Below are 16,675 nucleotides of genomic sequence, written 5' to 3' on the forward strand. Positions count from 1 at the left end.
TTTGGCTATGTTTGTGTATAAAACTCTGGAATTGGCGTTCCCGTTGTGGCACAGTGGAAACGAATCCAATTAGTGACAATGAGGTTGCGGGTTCGATCCCTGCCTCGCTCAGTGGGTTAAGGATCCAGTGTTGCCATGAGCTATGGTGTAGGTTGTAGATGTGGCTCGGATCCTATGTTGCTGTGGCTGTGGTATAGGCCAGCAGCTCTAGCTCTGATTGGATCCCTAGCCTGGGAACCTCCATATGCCGTGGGTGCAGCCCTATAAAGCAAAAAAAAAAAATTCTATAATCATCTGTCCAGGATTCTTGACTGGAGTTCTGGGACCCTTGTTGCAGGGGCACAGGGGTTATGTTTTTGGAACTCTGCCTTGTGAAGTGTGAAGAGAGATGGGGTACTTAGCAGATACCTGGTATTAGTTGTGCCAGGCATAGTGCTGAGTTTTGTTTGTTTTTTAATTTATTGGAGTCTAGTGGACTTATAGTGTTGTGTTAGTTGCTAGGTGGTTTTTATGCGCTGTTTCCTTTTTTTTTTTTTTTTTTTCCATTCCAGCCCAGGGGTCAGGGAGGACCTCCCGGTTGTGGTGTGGTTTTATTTACAGTGAACCAAGGGAAAGAGGTCAGAGCACCCACGGGGAGTCACGAAGACATGAGACAAGAAACCGGCTTCTCAGCATCCCAGCTTTTATTCTACTTTGGGTCTTTAAATCTTGGCCAAATGTTTCCCCCTCTTTGGCTGTAGTCTGTTTTATTTGTAAAATCAAACTTTTGGACCACATGTGATCTTCAAGCTCTTTCAGCTTTAACACCCAATTTTTATTTTTAAAAATTGTGTTGCAGCAGACCTGACTTACACGTCAAGTTATGTTAGTTTCAGGCGTACTGGGTGCCGTTTCTTTGATTCTCTAAGGTCAGTGTTGCCAACTCTATAGGACAGGTATTATTGTTTTTACCTCACTGAGGTGGAGACCTTGATGCCAAGTGAGGTCACCTGACGCGTCCAACTTCAACCACTACTAATTGTCAAGACTGGGCTTTGACCTCTCTTGCCTCCCGCTGCAAGTGCCAGGGCTTTGCTTTTCCCAGGAAGCTGTGAAGTCATCTTCCTTGGCAGCCCGGGAGCTTCGGGTGCCCTGCCTGGTGTGTTCTCAGAAATCAAGCTCAGTTGCCCAGTGGTGATCCCTAGAAAGCTAGGCCTTAGGCTGGTCAAAACAGGAGGATTCTGTACTCTGGACAGAGAACCAACGCACTGCAGTGGAGGCCGGGTGGGCAGGGGGTTGTGGGGGGGGCCCGTGGTGGGGCGTCCATGTGCTGGATCAGGACTTAGAACTTGAGTCCTGGTTCCCCATGTGGGGATACATGTGGTAGTGACCACTGCAGCTGAAAGTGGCTGTGCTGTACATGTGGTGCAAAGACATACGTATCTATGCACATGTGTGGACATCATATACGGGCAGGTCTACTGCATGTACGATGCGACCATTATCACTGCAGACACAGCATATTGCACGTCAGTGTATGATGCTGTACAAACTATGTGAAGCAACCCATTGGTGGATTATAGAATCAATTGAACAGCTATTATTATTATTATTATTATTATTATTATTGCTTTTGTCTTTTTGGGCTGCACCCGTGGCAAATGGAGGTTCCCAGGCTAGGGGTTAGTCAGAGCTACAGCTGCTGGTCTCCATCACAGCCACAGCAATGCAGGATCCAAGCCACATTTGCCACCTACACCACAGCTCACGGCAACACCGGACCTTTAACCCACTGAGCGAGACCAGGGATTGAACCCGAGTCCACATGGATGCTAGTCAGGTTCACTGAGCCATGACGGGAACTCCTAAATGGAAATTTTATTTCATTTTATATTTTAATTTTAATTTAAATTCTTTTTTGTCTTTTGTCTTTTGTCTTTTTAGGGCCGTGCCCGCGGCATAGGGAGGTTCCCAGGCTAGGGGTCGAATCGGAGCTGTTGCTGCTGGCCTAAACCACAGCCACAGCCACGCCAGATCTGAGCCACGTCTGCAATCTACCCCACAGCTCACGGCAACGCCAGATCCTTAATCCACTGAGCGAGGCCAGGGATCGAATCTGCAACCTCATGGTTCCTAGTCAGATTCGTTAACCACCAAGCCACGACAGGAACTCTGAACATTCCAATCTTTTTAGCTGTGGCTCCGAAGCACAGCTCTTTACTAGACTTTGCACAGACCAACTGTTTTCTGTGCAAGTCTGTTTTCTAAGGGGTGCTCTCCTCCCTGAAAGCAGCAACTCCACCACCACACAGCCAGCACTTGTCTGGCCCAGAAGACTTAAAAGAAACCCTGCTCTCCAGTTACCAATAAGAATGTGCCCAGGTGAAGCCGGCACGGCTGAACTCATGATTAAGAAATTGCTATTTAATATTATCGATGTGAGTCACTGCTATTGACGCTTGCCAAGCGCTACTGACACTTGCTTAGCACGCAGGGGAGGAATTGGGATTTATCCTTGGAGACCTGGAGTTTCCACTCTCTCACACAGAAGGCTTTCCCTGCCGTGGCCTTAATAGCTCATTAAAAACAAGCCTGAGAGCTGGGACTTGACAGGCAGTGACAGCCCTCAGTGAAACCTTTCCACGGCTAAACGAGGGAGCTAGACACAGGCATCACTGGCGGCTGGGCTGCATCTAAGCCCTGGCTTTAGCATCCAGGTACCCGCTTGTCAGCCGTGCTCTGTAGCGCCCTCTGCTGCCTCTTTTCAGAGGCAACACCGCTGTGGGTTCAGCGTGGGCATCCCTGCCTCTCCCATCATTCTGTGAGAACAGCCAAAGCTTCATTTTCATGAAATCTCGAGTTCTCCACCCTTTCTCCCCAGACCATGAGCTTTGCCATTACCCCATACCCCAGGGAGACTATGACACCCCGGAGTGATGACTTCACTCATTTTCCTACCAGTACATGGTGTGGAGGGTTTTGGGGAAGCCAGTTAGGGCTGAATGCTTCAGTTCTTATTTGCAAGCATTCCTATGAACCTGAATTTGTTGGATGGAGCTGAATGGAATTTCCAATCCGTTCATGATCCTTTAAATAGAAATACACTGCACATGGGTGAGAATGTAGGTGATAGTCACTTGACTCAGGCTTTGTTCTCCAAGTATCAAAGAATCTAGATTTGGGAAGAATTTACCTCACTCTTTCAGCCTCCATCGTCTCATTTCATGGTTATGATCCTTCTCATTAAGCTGAGGCTATGAATCCCCTTTCTACAAATGGTCACGTGGCTGATGCCCTTAGAAAAGGGCTTCCAGGAGTTTCCACTGTGGCTCAGCGGTAATGAACCTAATATCCGTGAGGATGTGGGTTTGATCCCTGGCCTTGCTCAGTGGGTTAAGATTCTGGCCATGCCGTGGGTGTGGTGTAGGTCGCAGACACGGCTCGGATCTGGTGTTGCTGTGCCTGTGGTGTAGGCTGGAAGCTGCAGCTCTCATTTGACCCCCTAGCCTGGGAACTTCCCTTTTCTTTTCTTTCTTTCTTTTTTTTTTAGGGCCTCACCTGGGAACCGCAGGTGAGGCCCTAAAAAAAAAAAAAAAAAAAGAAAAAAAAAAGAAAGAAAGAAAAGAAAAGGGCTTCCAGTCTCCTGACTCTGCTCTTGCACTGGTCCAGCTGCACACTCATGCCTGTTCCTCCGAGGGACTGCCCTCCCACACTGATGGACAGCCAGTGGTAGGGTAGGAGACAGCCCGTGCTGGAAGGACAGTGGACTCTAACTTCAGACAAGTGACTTACTCACAATTGTTGATGCTTCCCGCCACCCTCACAGACTCAGCACGTTTCAAAGGGCCTGCAAGGCATCTCCGACAGGTGGTTGCTAACTTTCTGGCGGGCCACTTCTAGTGACAGGAGGCACTATACCCCAGAAGATAGCCCATCCATTTTTTAAGACAAAATGCAAGAATACAACTCCCAAGGGGAAGAATCCAATCCCAGGTCTTGCTCACACCTCGGTGATGGAGCTGATAAGCTTAGTCCTGGGTTCAGAAGTGGGAGCTGTTTGGAGGGTGGTGAGCTAGGGGCAGGTCCTGCCGGAACGCCCCTTGACACTGCAACCTCTGTCTGCTGCAGCAAAGAGATGTGTGACCAGCAGAATGCCTTCACCATGTGTCCCCTGTGTGACAAGTCCTGTGACTACTGGAACCTCAGCTCAGCCTGTGGCACAGCACGGGCCAGCCACCTGTTTGACAACCCTGCCACCGTCTTTTTCTCCATCTTCATGGCTCTGTGGGGTAAGTTGTTCTTGTGAGGCTTGATTCTGTGGGGGTATCTTTAAATGGGTACAGTGGGGTCCAAGCTCTAAAGCCCTTATTCTTCATCATTTTACCTCCTTGGTACTTTTACTCAAGCAGGATTTTAGGGACATCAGGTTTCTCTCCTTCTTTTGTTTTCTTTGTTTTTTTTGTTTTAATGGTTGCGCTAGTGGCATACAGACGTTCTCAGGCTAGGGGTCAAATTGGAGCTGTAGCTGCCGGTCTACCCAACAGCCACAGCAACACAGGATCCAAGCTGCATCTTTGACCCTCACCACCACTCATGGCGATGCCGGATCCTTAACCCTCTGAGCGAGGCCAGGGATCAAACCTGCGTCCTCATGGATCCTAGTTGGGCTCCTTACTGCTGAGCCACAACAGGGACTCCAGATTTCTCTCCTTTACTTATGCCTGTGAGTAGAACTAAGAATAGTTTCATGGCTTTCTATGCTTTTTAAAGAGCTAGGGCAGTGTTAATCTGTCTCAGAGACTGAACCAGTGCGTGCTCTGAAAACCCTTAACACACACACACGTCGGCACCTCCAGGTACATCTCCTAAGACGTGTGATGTCCTCAGTGTCATCCACCATGACACTCGGAGTGGTGGGGTGACTGTCATGGTCACAGGGGGAGCTGGGGGTGAAGGTGGGCTCAAATCTGGTCTCCCGACTCCACATGCTGCGCAGTTTTCAAGACACCACGCGTATAGACTGGAGAGATTTTTGCTTAATGCCAGAGGGATGTTTTCAGTATTCCCACCAAAGGGATTTGTGAAAGAAGGAACATATAGTTCCCTCCTTTTCTCCTCCTCCCTCACCCCCAGAGTATCGGGGTAATAAACTTTCTCTGGGCCGTAGCCATCTGACCATTAACACACGTGCATGTGTGCACGCTCAAGCACACATACACACGCATCCTTCTATTTTTACAAACTGGAATAACCTGGAATAGCCACCCTGGGGTCCCTGAACATTTCCAAGAAGACACACCCACTAGTATTAAAAAAGGGACTGAGGGGATGTGTTTCAGCCCGTTGCGAGTAGCCATGGGCCTTTCACGCATCCTTAGCAGTGCGGGTCCGCCTCTCTCCCATCAGATCCCAGACTGGCAGGGCCACGGTCCAGCTGCAGAAGCTGCTAAACTCATCCCTGACCCCACGGGGCCTGGAGGATGCAGCAGGATGGGGTCGTGCGTCACAGGTCCCTGAGAGTGGGAGCGGGAGAGGAGGAATTCTGGTCTCAGCCCCGCTGGCGGAGCTGGACACAGCCTGCCTCCAGCCCCCGTGAGCACCTCTCCTTGGGTGGGGATGGAACCGACCAGAGAGATTCCGTGTTACCAGATGACCAAGGCAAGTGTCCTGGGGACACTGTACTCTCTCGGGGGAACAGCCCACGTGAGTAGGGGCAGGGAGGTGGAGGACACGGCATCCATGGCACACAGCTCTGTTCTCGGGAGGGTTCCAGCGTGTTGCCAGGGTGATGACAGGCATCCTGTGCCTCCCTGTCAAGGATCCACATCTGGTAACCACCCCCAAATCCATTGGAACTGCTTGGAGCCCAAGATACACATTCCTTTTTTGGGTCATCTTTTTAGGGCTGCACCCATGGCATGTGGAGGTTCCCAGGCTAGGGGTCAAATCAGAGCCGTAGCCACCAGCCTACCCCACAGCCACAGCCACACCAGATCTGAGTCGTGTCTGGGACCTACAGTGCAGCTCACGGCCATACCAGATCCTTAACCCACTAGAGCAGAGCCAGGGATTGAACCCTTGTCCTCATGAATATTAGTTGGGTTTGTTACCCAATATTAGTGGGAACCTCACATTCATTTTCTGATCTGTTGAAGCCCTAAGTCCCACTTATCTGACTTGCAGGCAGCGCTGTGGTTGAGTAGATGAAATTAACAACTCTGGGTCCCCGATCCCTTCCTTAGGAACTTTCCTGGGATGCATGACTCCTTGTTGCAGGGAAACTTGGTTTTTGCTCGTACCTTCGCACTTCCAACCCCAATACCTGCCACTGTTCTCTCCTCAACGGCTGTAATGAGCAGTCACCTCTGACCTCTCTGAGATCTGCAGCCATTTGCTCCCTTCACCCCCGGCTCCCTTCTCCTCCCCTCACTAGCAGCCTGGGGAAAGCAAGAGGTTGGGATTGTGTCAGTGCCTCCTGGCCTAGGGTTGGATTTGGTTCTTTTAACAGCCTCACTGTGTTTTACGTGATTGTGTATTTGGTTACAGCAGCCAGCAGCCCCCGGGCATGACTGCCTGCAAATTACAATTAGCAGTAATAGTATTGCCTCTCATTACGTGATTATCATGATCCGTGGTGCTGTGCTGGGTGGGCCTGGGCCAGGGCCCAAGTCTGCCAGGAAGAAGGCTGGGAGAAGCGCTTCTCCACCGAGAGAGACTCAGGCTTCTGGTGGGGGCAGGACTGGGGGGGTGGCTGAGGCCGGCTGGGGGTCCAGACCCAGCTGCTCCAGGGTTCTGGCGTCACACTCCAGGGAACTTTGGAAAGAGGGTGAAGCCCTATTGGAAGGAGGGAAAGGAGGCATAAAGGGACAAGGTTAAGGTCACTGACTTAGCGGTCAGGTGGTGGGTCGCAGTCCTGCCCCTCAAACCACTGTGGAGGTGGATCCCATAGCATGAACCGAGCTGCGTGTCACTGAGGTCGGTCCTCTTGGCCGAGGTGTTGTGTAACCTGGGCGGGAGGTGGTTCTTAACCTCAGAGCATCACTGTCCTCATCTGTCAAATGGGTGACACAACACCTGCCCGGTAGCGTTCCTGTGACCGGGGATGGGACGTGTGCACGGAGCCCTCCACGTGGTGCCTGGCACTGGGTTTGCCCCAGGGGCTGTGAGCTGCTCTTCATGGTCATGACGGCCCCCCGTTGTCCTCACGACTCCCCTTCCATGACTCTTCTGCCCCCAGGCTGACTTTCTCCTCTTCACAGAGACCACAGTCTGTGTGTAGAGCCCTCTTCAAGCACTGAGAACAGCGCAGAAAGGGGGGGACGTCCACCTTGTCCTGAGAGCATCCCTAGGCCAAGGCCAGTGTCAGGAGGTCAGGATGCACACACAGGAGAAAGCTTCAAATCCAGGGGGTAACGAACAGATGGTAGGGACGGGCACATGCTGTAAAGTGGCACCAAGTGAAACAAATGTTGCTTCAAGCAGTGGCACACACAGCCAGCCTGTGGCATGTGTTATGCTCAGTCCTGTGCCGTGCCCGAGGTGGATGTGCACAGACCCAGGGAAGAGCCAAGGGAGAGTTTGCGGTCCTGTCACTACATGGCAGACCTGAGTGGCATCCAGTGGTCCCGCAGGGCAGGCGGTGGAGGGCACCCAGGCTCTGACTGGGGGTGATGCAGAGGGGTGGGCATGGCCTCAGGGACTGTCAAGCCCCTTCCCTTCCCAGGGCACCAAACCCACGGGGCCGTTGGGGTGCAGAGGAGCGGGCGCCCGTGAGCCTGGTCTTATGGGACTTGATCTGGTCATGAAAGGATAGGGCGGCCTTGGAGGGTGGCTTGGGAGAGGGGGACAGTTTGTACAAGTTGGGGATGAAGGGGACGATGACTTCAGCCACAGTGCGGGCATGTTGACAAACCATGGCAATAGATATGGACAGATGGGTGGGACCAGATATATGAGGTCCCCACATTCAGAGGGAAGATTCTAGACAATAGGGAGCCATTGCTGGTTTCAGGGGCCTGTTGGCATCCTCCCTCTCCGTATCCTGCTCTGCTCAAAGGCCATGGTTCCTCCAGACTCAGATGCTCTGGCAGCTGGCACTCCCTCTTCTGCATGCCCACAGCCTTTTATCTGTGTCATTCTTAAGGCCTGATCCCTTTATACCTTCTACTGTAGTTATTTAAAATCTCTCCTCAGAGACACAAGGAGAGCCAAGTCCACATTGGATTCACCTAGGTTATCTCACAATATCTAGAACAGTGTTTTGTGTATTGCAGGTCCCTTAGAGAGGCCTCGTGTTTTTTGCAGGATTAGAAATTCACTCAAGCTTGCTCACATAACAAGAGATGGTAAGGAAGCACGAAGCAAGCTCATGGATGCTGCAAATTAAATGTAGCCAGGCCCCTGGGGAACTGGGGCAGGAGGAGGTATCCGAAACCTGTCTCCTTCTTTACGTGCTGTGTGGTTTGTCCCATTTCTGCTTCTCTCTGTGTCTCTTGGTTTCAGTTTTCCAAGGAGAGCATCTGACTGGTCCGTCAGCAGGCTCCAGATGAGATGTCCCATCCTGGTGTAACAAGCCATAGCTGTAGAGCAGAGGAGACTGGTTCCTTCTGGAGCATGCGGGGCTGGCCCTTCAAGGGCTGTGGTTGGAGCAGGCAGGTTGACCAGTGTGTAGGGATGGGAGGCATTCAACAGATAATTTGCTAAACAAATGGAAGAATGATTGAATGCACTTAAGGGAGATTGGTCTCTCGGCTATTTGCAGGATGGGTTGGAAGGCTGAGACTCTGGACTCAGGTTGCACTGTTAGGAGATGGTTACATGACCCCAAGAAGAGAAGATTTGAGCCCAGAGAAGGGAAGTTGTGCTGGGGACAGAAAGAAAGATGGGAAAAAAAAAGGGAGGGCCGAGGAAGGTGCAGGACGTGAGGATGTATAGCGAAGATGAGATTTGTCCAAAAAAAGACTACAAGCCTTTCCATCTTCCTTCATTTTGTGAGATCAGTGTTTATCCTTTTCTCATAACCTAGGAATAGAGAAAAGGGTGTGTGTGTGTGCGTGCACGTGTGCACATGTGTGTCCCTTTAAATATATCTATTGGGCTCTCTAGGATGCGGAGTATTTCAAGCCATTCCAGCTAATATGATTCCAGCTAGAAGGTGGGGCAAGGGAATAAATGCTTTAGAGAAAGCCCCTAAATTTGAAATTTCTAAGTTTATCCTCCCTTGGTGAACCCTAAGGGTGCTCTGAATCCACTCTTCAAAATTAATAGAATTTGGAGTTCCCGTCATGGCTCAGCTGTTAATGAACCTGACTAGGATCCATGAGAATGCAGGTTCGATCCCTGGCCTCGCTCAGTGGCTTAAGGATCCTGCGTTGCTGTGGCTGTGGTGTAGGCCGGCAGCTCCAGTTCTGGTTGGACCCCTAGCCTGGGAACCTCCATATGCTGTTGGGTGAGGCCCTAAAAAAAGGACAAAAAGACCAAAAAGTAAATTAATAGAGTTTTTCCTTTCTGTTTAAGCTACCATGTTTCTTGAAAACTGGAAGAGATTACAGATGCGACTGGGCTACTTCTGGGACCTGACTGGAATCGAAGAGGAAGAAGTGAGTTCCCTTTGAGTCTTTGCTTTGCTCCTGGAAATAGATTGTCTCGAGTGAAATAACCCCTTGCATTTGCTATCACAGCACTGGGTCACCTGCCAAGTCTTGCTGTGGCTCCTCTTCTGGTTCGGCTCCATGGGCTTAGCCATGGCCAATATGCACTGAATGCCAAGGGTTGAAATCCTGTCTCTTCTCTTGAGCTCTAAGACATTGGACTTGATGGGTAGCCAGATGTCCTTGTGGCCCATTCTGGGGGAAAAACATGGCCTGAGAATCAAGCCTTGTGGCAGCCTTGAAGTTTCACTCAGCCTTCGTATACCTCCCATCTCATTGGTGCTTGAGAGCATGAAGCCAGAGAATGTGACCCAGAGTGTGCATATGTCTGAATGCCCCTGTGAGCCTACTGAGGGAGGCAGGGGTGGGGGAGAGGCATGGGTGCCAGGTACCAGTGGTCTTTGATGCTTATGGAGGAGGATGGAGGAACTACTAATCCACTACCAGGTAAGCCAGGAAGGCATGTGAGGAGCTGGAGCATGAGCTAAGGGCAAAGTGTAGGTCTTCTAGAGTCTAGCTTCATGGGAAGATGATGTTTAAAGGATGAAAACACATCACCCTTCCCTCAGTGCCCCTGTTGAGAACTAGGGCCTCCCTTGATGTAGACAAGTTGACGATGACTAGGGGAAGCATGGTTGCTCAGGGTTGTCTATTCCTACACGCTGCCGTTGCCCAAACAGCAATGACTCTCAGGTAGGCGCTCCTGAAGCTTTGTCCACGAGGTGCTGAGGACAGCGTCCAGAGGGCCAGGAGGCACTCCCAGGTGCCCGAGTACCACGTGCGTGGAGAGCAGGGCTTTTCCATCCTTTCCCTCATGTTCATCCGTGTGCCTCTCCTTGGACTCAGGACCTCTGGCTTTGTGGCCGTGATGCTTTGTGACCAAGCTAGTAAAGTCCTCCATTTGGTCTTATTCTCAAGTCAGTGTGGCTCCCTCACCTGTGATATGATGTCATCCCTCGCCTTGTTTTTAAGAAAGTTATTTATTTATATTGAAGTACAATTGGTTTACAGTGTGGTTCTCGTTTCAAGTGTACAGCAAAGGGATTTAGTTATACATCCATTGGTATGTATGTTTTTCAGATTCTCTCCCCTTTTAGGTTATTGCACAATATTGAAAGGGTTCTCTGTGCTATACAGTAGGTCCTTGCTGGTTATTTATTTTATACGTGGTAGTGTGTATCTGTTAATCCCAAACTCCTAATTTATCCCCCCCCTTTCCCCTTGGTAACCAAAAGTTTGTTTTCTTTGTCTCTGGGTCTGTTTTTGTTTTGTATATAAGTTGATATGTATCATTTTGTTTTAGATTCCACATATACGTGGTATCATGTGGTATTTGTCTTTGTCTGACTTCCTTCACTTAGTATGATAATCTCTAGGTCCATCTATGTTGCTGTGAATGGCATTATTTCATTCTTGTTATGGCTGGGTAATACTGCACTGTATATATGTATCACATGTTCTTTATCCATCCCTCTGTCAGTGGACATTTAGGTTGCTTCCATGTCTTGGCTACTGTCGGTAGTGCTGCAGTGAACATTGGGGTGCATGTATCTTTTCAAATTATGTTTTTCTCCAGATATATGCCCAGGAATGAGATTGCTGGACCATGCAGTAGCTCTATTTTTGGTTTTTTAAGGAGCCTCCCTACTGTTCTCCATAGGGGATCATCTCCTCTCCTTAAAGCTCTAAGCAGTCAGCTTGCCTTTGAGCAGGTGGTGCTCCATGACCAGGGACTCAGTTCACACACTCACTCTGTCCCAGTCCTGTGCATTAAGCATCTGCACAGAGACTCCGAGCATCCTGGATTTTGTGGCAAATGTGAGAATGTACGTATGGATTCTGCCTTCAGAGAGGATACAACTTAGCGAGGAAAATAAGCAGCTAGGAAAATAATAAAGGCAGTTGCATGTCTAGGGGGGAAATGCCCAAGGTAGTGCTTCAGTGGAAAGAGCTTTCTAATATGCAGTGAGGGTGATCTGGTGGGGGTGTCTTTGTCCTCTGGGTTTGATTTGATTGGTGTAGGAGAGAAGAGGGGAGAGAACTGTGGCTGGCTGTAGGGAGGTGTGTGGGGGCCCAGCTTCTCCTATCCTAAGGCGCAGGATGTCTCCAAGGAGGAAAAGAAGAAGCATCCTGCATACAAACCTGTGTGGGGCCAGAAACAAGCTAAATGTGTCCTCTGAGCAGCGCTGAGGTATCCAGCAAGTCTCTCTGTACAGGAGGACGTGTAAACAGTCACAGAGAGTCATCGGTGATGACTCGATGCCCTGGAATTCTCAGTCCCAGGGCCCTGGCAGGAGCAGGATGTTAAGAATCCATTTTTGTTTCTGTAGCCAGGTGTCCTGTTTCCTGTTAACCCCTATCAGCCATGCTAATTTCCTGGGAGGGCGTGATTCGGGAACTCACATGCAGGCTGAGGGGCCTGGCCAAGCCTGGGTATGTCCCTGGCACGGGGAGCTGGTCCTAACGGGCTCTCTGTCAGGTTACGGGGGCAGTTCTGCAGCATCCTTGGTGTTAACTCCCTACCCCCACCTCGTGTGCAAGTCCAGGGCCCCACGTGGTTGAGAGGTGAGAGGACAGTCACGTCTTTCCTTCCCTGAGTTGTATGTTGGACTTGGATATTAAGCACACTTTAAATTGCATTAAACCTAAACCTACGCATCAAGCACCTACTATGGATTAGGCTTTGTTTTGGGATATGGGACTACCCCAGGCATAGTCTCTGAGCATCTCCAAAGGGTTACCTTCACCTAAGAGGCTATCTGGTCTCTGAATATTTATAATATGAGGCTTATGGAGGTTCCCAGGCTAAGGGTCAAATCAGAGCTATAGCTGCCACTGCCACTGCCACAGCAATGCCCGATCCAAGCCGTGTCTGCGACCTACACCACAGCTCACGGCAACGCCAGATCCTTAACCCACTGAGCAAAGCTAGGGATCGAACCCGCAACCTCATGGTTCCTAGTCGAATTCGTCAACCACAGAGCCATGATGGGAACTCCCCCTTTGGGTCTTATTGGCGCCCATTGCAAGGAGGCCGGCCAGATCTCCAGCGTCCTTGGAGGGTCTTCAGCTCAGTGGCTTCTTGCCCAGTTAGAGTCCCCAGGTGTCCCGGGAGCCCTCAGAGAGTGTGGCCTTATCTGAACACAGACATCCTCCCCTCCATCTCCCTCCCGCCCCTTATCGACCGCATCAAGCATTAGCCGTCCTTAGTGGCTTCCCATCACATAGGAACCCCCGGCACATGCGGCATTCCCTTCCCGGACTTGCCAGCCTCGCAGGCCTTCATTCTCTCACAGGCTCCTTCCAGGCTTTGCACTGGCTGCTCCCTCTGCCTTGAAGGCTCCTGTCTCCACCTGGCCTACCCTCTCTTGGCTTTTCCATCCCAACCCAAATGTTAGCCTCCTCTGCTTGGCCTTCCCCAAATCCCTATCCTGAAGCAGTCAGCCTGACTCATTTCTTCTGTTCTCCTCTCCACCTGCTGGTTTTGTATTTGTGGGTGTGTTTGCGTACTGTCACCTTCCTGTCCTTGCAGATAAGCCCCTTGAAAGAACAGACCTTGTCCATAAGCAACAGAGCCTGGAAAAGAGCTCAGAGTACAGTAGGTGCTTGATGGCTCTTTGTTGGAGGCATCTGTGGACTGGATCTCTGGGTTTACCTCCTTCGGTCAGCGAAGGCTGGTTCTGAGCTGGCCTGGGGCTTTGCTTCAGCCTACCTCCTGTGGGGACCAACCAGGTGGAAGTGACTTTGGGAAATCTTTCCCAGAGTCTTGGTGGGAGGGGCTGTGTATTTGTCCATCAGACCACCCATCCAGGGAGGCTGCTGCGTTTGGGGAACATCAGGCTTAAGGGGGACCTGGCGGTAGGTGGCTTTGTTGAAGCAGCCCTCACAGGGTCTAGACTCTGCTCTGGCCGGGAGCTCAGTCGTCCAGATCTCTGCCTTTGAGGAATCCTGTGACCTCGCCCGACCTTCTTGGCCACAAGCAGGGGGATCCTTGTCTGACCTGCTTCAGTTGGAAAGCAAAGCAACTGAAGACTCTGCTTGGAGAGTCTCGGACGCCTGTCTCCATGCCAAGACCTCTGGACTTATTTATTCTAAACAGATGAGGGGCATTTGAACTAGGGCCGGTGTGTGGTGCGGTGGGCCACAGCCACAGCTAGAGGGATGCAAGGACGTTTCTCCAAAGAAGATCACGGGGGTTGTCTTTGGAAAGTCAGGGGCAAGTCACAACAGCCTCCAGTCAGTAGGGAAGGTCCTGCTGAATATCACAGGCTGGAAGCAACTCCGGCTCGAAGGGGTTTAGAATCCACATCATGGCCCTGGACAAAAAGATACGGCTATCATTTTGTAAAGTTTAAATCTTCCGTGGGAATAATATGGAAGAAAAGCAAACCTAATTTCAGAGGCCATGGAGGAAGACTTGAGACCACATTTCTTCAAGTATTTCTGCAGGACGTTTGTGGTTGGAGGCCACAGGGGTTTTGTGGGAAATGATGGGTTTAAAAAGATTAAGCAGGTGTCATTACGGTAGAACTTTTTGGAGCTTTTATTACGCTCATTGTGACTCTCCGGTGATGCGCCCGTGTGGTATTTTCCAGTCTGTTAGACCCTGGAATCCTTTTTTGGCTAAAACTCTTGGCGAGTTGCTGTGCTGGAGGACGAATAAAGGGGAGGGACAAAATGAAGTGAACTTCACAAGCATTTAGAGATTTCTCGGTGCTCTGCGTGGTGCTCAGTACCGTGAGAAACGCAAAATAGTCCAGACCAGGTATAGTAGGAGCTGTACTCTAGTCAGATAAAAAGACTCCCCCGTGCAAAACAACTAGGAAGTAATAAAAGAACAATACACAATCAAGATCTCCACATCATGGAAGCTCTAAAAGGCCAGGTTATTTGAGAGGGAGAAGATTCCGCCAGCTCTGTGTCAGCCGGCAGGGCAGGTCCCATCTCCGAGGATGAGACTGCATTGTGGAGGCTGGGCGATGATGAAAAGCCTTCAGAACTCTGGAATAGCACCTCCGCTGTTACCTTGGTTCTTCTTAGTCATGTGCACACTCTCTCCTCTCCAGCAACCCGGCATGTCTTGGGAAGGCCAGAGACAAGCCAGGAGCCTAGCTTGTGGGCTCTCGGAATCTCTGATGTAGGTACAGTGATAAGGGAATGTTCTCCAGATCCACCGTGAGCCAGTGCTGGAATCCCCGCCCAGCAGTTATTGGTAAATGCTGCAGAGATGTGAGGTCCTTGCATTTGCAGATATTCGCCTTTGGAAACTACGGGGAAGACCTGCTAGTGTGGCCAGGTGTACGTTGTTAAATGCTCTTTGAAGTCAGTCTCGCGTCTTCCTGCCGCAGCCTCTGCATTGATGGGACTGTGGTCTTTTTCATTAGTCAGGCGCTCTTTCCCATGCCTGGTGACTCATGGTTCAAGTGCATATTGCTGAATGGCCCGGGGATGTCTCCTGAGCCTTGGTGTGCTTGCCAATGTGTTACTCACCTAGGCTGTGCAGGAAGCAGGTCCAGGCAAGTGAGTTTTAAGCTTCCCTCCGGCCACCTTTAACTTTGATGTTTATTGGCCTCCATGGTTCGCTTGCGGAGGAATGGTGCAGGGAAGACGTGTTGTCACTGCTCTGATTCCCAGCAGTGGGGCACATCTGTTTCTCCAGCTGGGGTTTGGCTCACCGAAACCTAAAGTCGAGGTCTGAAGACAGATGGTGGGATGACCAGAGAGAGTCCCCGGCCTTGGGTCAAACTGTTGCGTAAAAGCGCTTGGGTCCTCTCTGTTAGCGGCTGCCCAGTTAACGTTTCCTCTCTCCTTTCTCACCACCGGCGCCATCCCCAGGAACGTGCTCAGGTTTGGTTTTCAGCTTGGTAACAAGTGTTGTGTGTCCCCTCTCTCCCCCACACTGTGACTGTCTAGATGCCCCATGAGTGCGGGTGGTGTGGCCGTAGTGGGTGGCGCAGCAGTTCTTGTCCTGTAGCATCCGATCCCGCGTCCTGTGCTTGTGTCTGGTCATACCCCGCGGGCCACGGGTTGCCCTCCGCCTGGGTACTAACTCGTCTTTGCTTTTGCCTTTTAGGAGCACTCCCGGCCTGAATATGAAACCAAAGTTCGCGAGAAAATGCTGAAGGAGAGCGACAAGTCTGTTGTCCAGAAACTGGGGACCCATTCGACCGAGAGTGAAGACGAGGTGAGATGCTGGGCCTGGTGCTCACCGTCCTTTCTGTTTCCGAAGATCCCGTTGTCATTTCATTGGGAGCACTTTCTGGGACAGAGACTGGGCTGTGTGAAGTGCTGACAGTGGTGGGAGAGGGCGGAAAGAGGGCGTGCCATCTGTCATTGTCCTGTGGGCAGAGCTCATGGGGCACAGGCTTCTGCCATGACTGGATTTATCTTCCTTTCCTGGGTGAATGAAATGGGAGAGCAGGTTGGATAAGAAAAAAATCAATTCAGGCCTGGTTCCTCTGGACTCCCTCACTTACGCATTTAAAAATAATAGCAGGAGTTCCCGTCGTGGCGCAGTGGTTAACGAATCCAACTAGGAACCATGAGGTTGCGGGTTCGGTCCCTGCCCTTGCTCAGTGGGTTAACGATCCGGCGTTGTCGTGAGCTGTGGTGTAGGTAGCAGACGTGGCTCGGATCCTGCGTTGCTGTGGCTCTGGCATAGGCTGGCAGCTACAGCTCCGATTGGACCCCTAGCCTGGGAACCTCCATATACCGTGGGTGCGGCTCTAAAAAGACAGACAAAAAAATAAATAAAATTAAAATAATAGCAGCTAATACCAGATCAACCAGTGCCATGACAGCTAAGCCTTATCGAGTGCTTGCCACAGGCTGGATGGTGTTCTCAGTGCATTATGTTATTTTGTTATCACAGTAAATTTATGAGGCTGGCACAATTGTTATGCAAATTAAATCCAATGGGAGGAGTTCCTGGTGGCTCAGTGAGTTATGGATCCTGCATTGTCACTGCTGTGGCTTGGGTCACTGCGGTGGTGCAGGTTCACTCCCTGGTTCAGCAACTTCCGTGTGCCATGAGTGTGGCCAAAAAA

General features: G+C 50.7%; 1 protein-coding gene across 1 annotated transcript in view; it reads left to right on the forward strand.

The window, feature by feature from the left end:
* ANO2 (anoctamin 2) overlaps positions 1 to 16,675 on the forward strand; it is a 342,407-nt gene that overhangs the window by 179,316 nt on the left and 146,416 nt on the right. Inside the window, 3 exon segments of the mRNA XM_021092435.1 lie at positions 4,108 to 4,268; positions 9,496 to 9,578; positions 15,703 to 15,813. Of these exon segments, the coding sequence (XP_020948094.1) occupies positions 4,108 to 4,268; positions 9,496 to 9,578; positions 15,703 to 15,813 (355 nt within the window).

The sequence above is a fragment of the Sus scrofa genome, chromosome 5 (assembly GCF_000003025.6).
Source record: "Sus scrofa isolate TJ Tabasco breed Duroc chromosome 5, Sscrofa11.1, whole genome shotgun sequence".
Classification (NCBI taxonomy): domain Eukaryota; kingdom Metazoa; phylum Chordata; class Mammalia; order Artiodactyla; family Suidae; genus Sus; species Sus scrofa.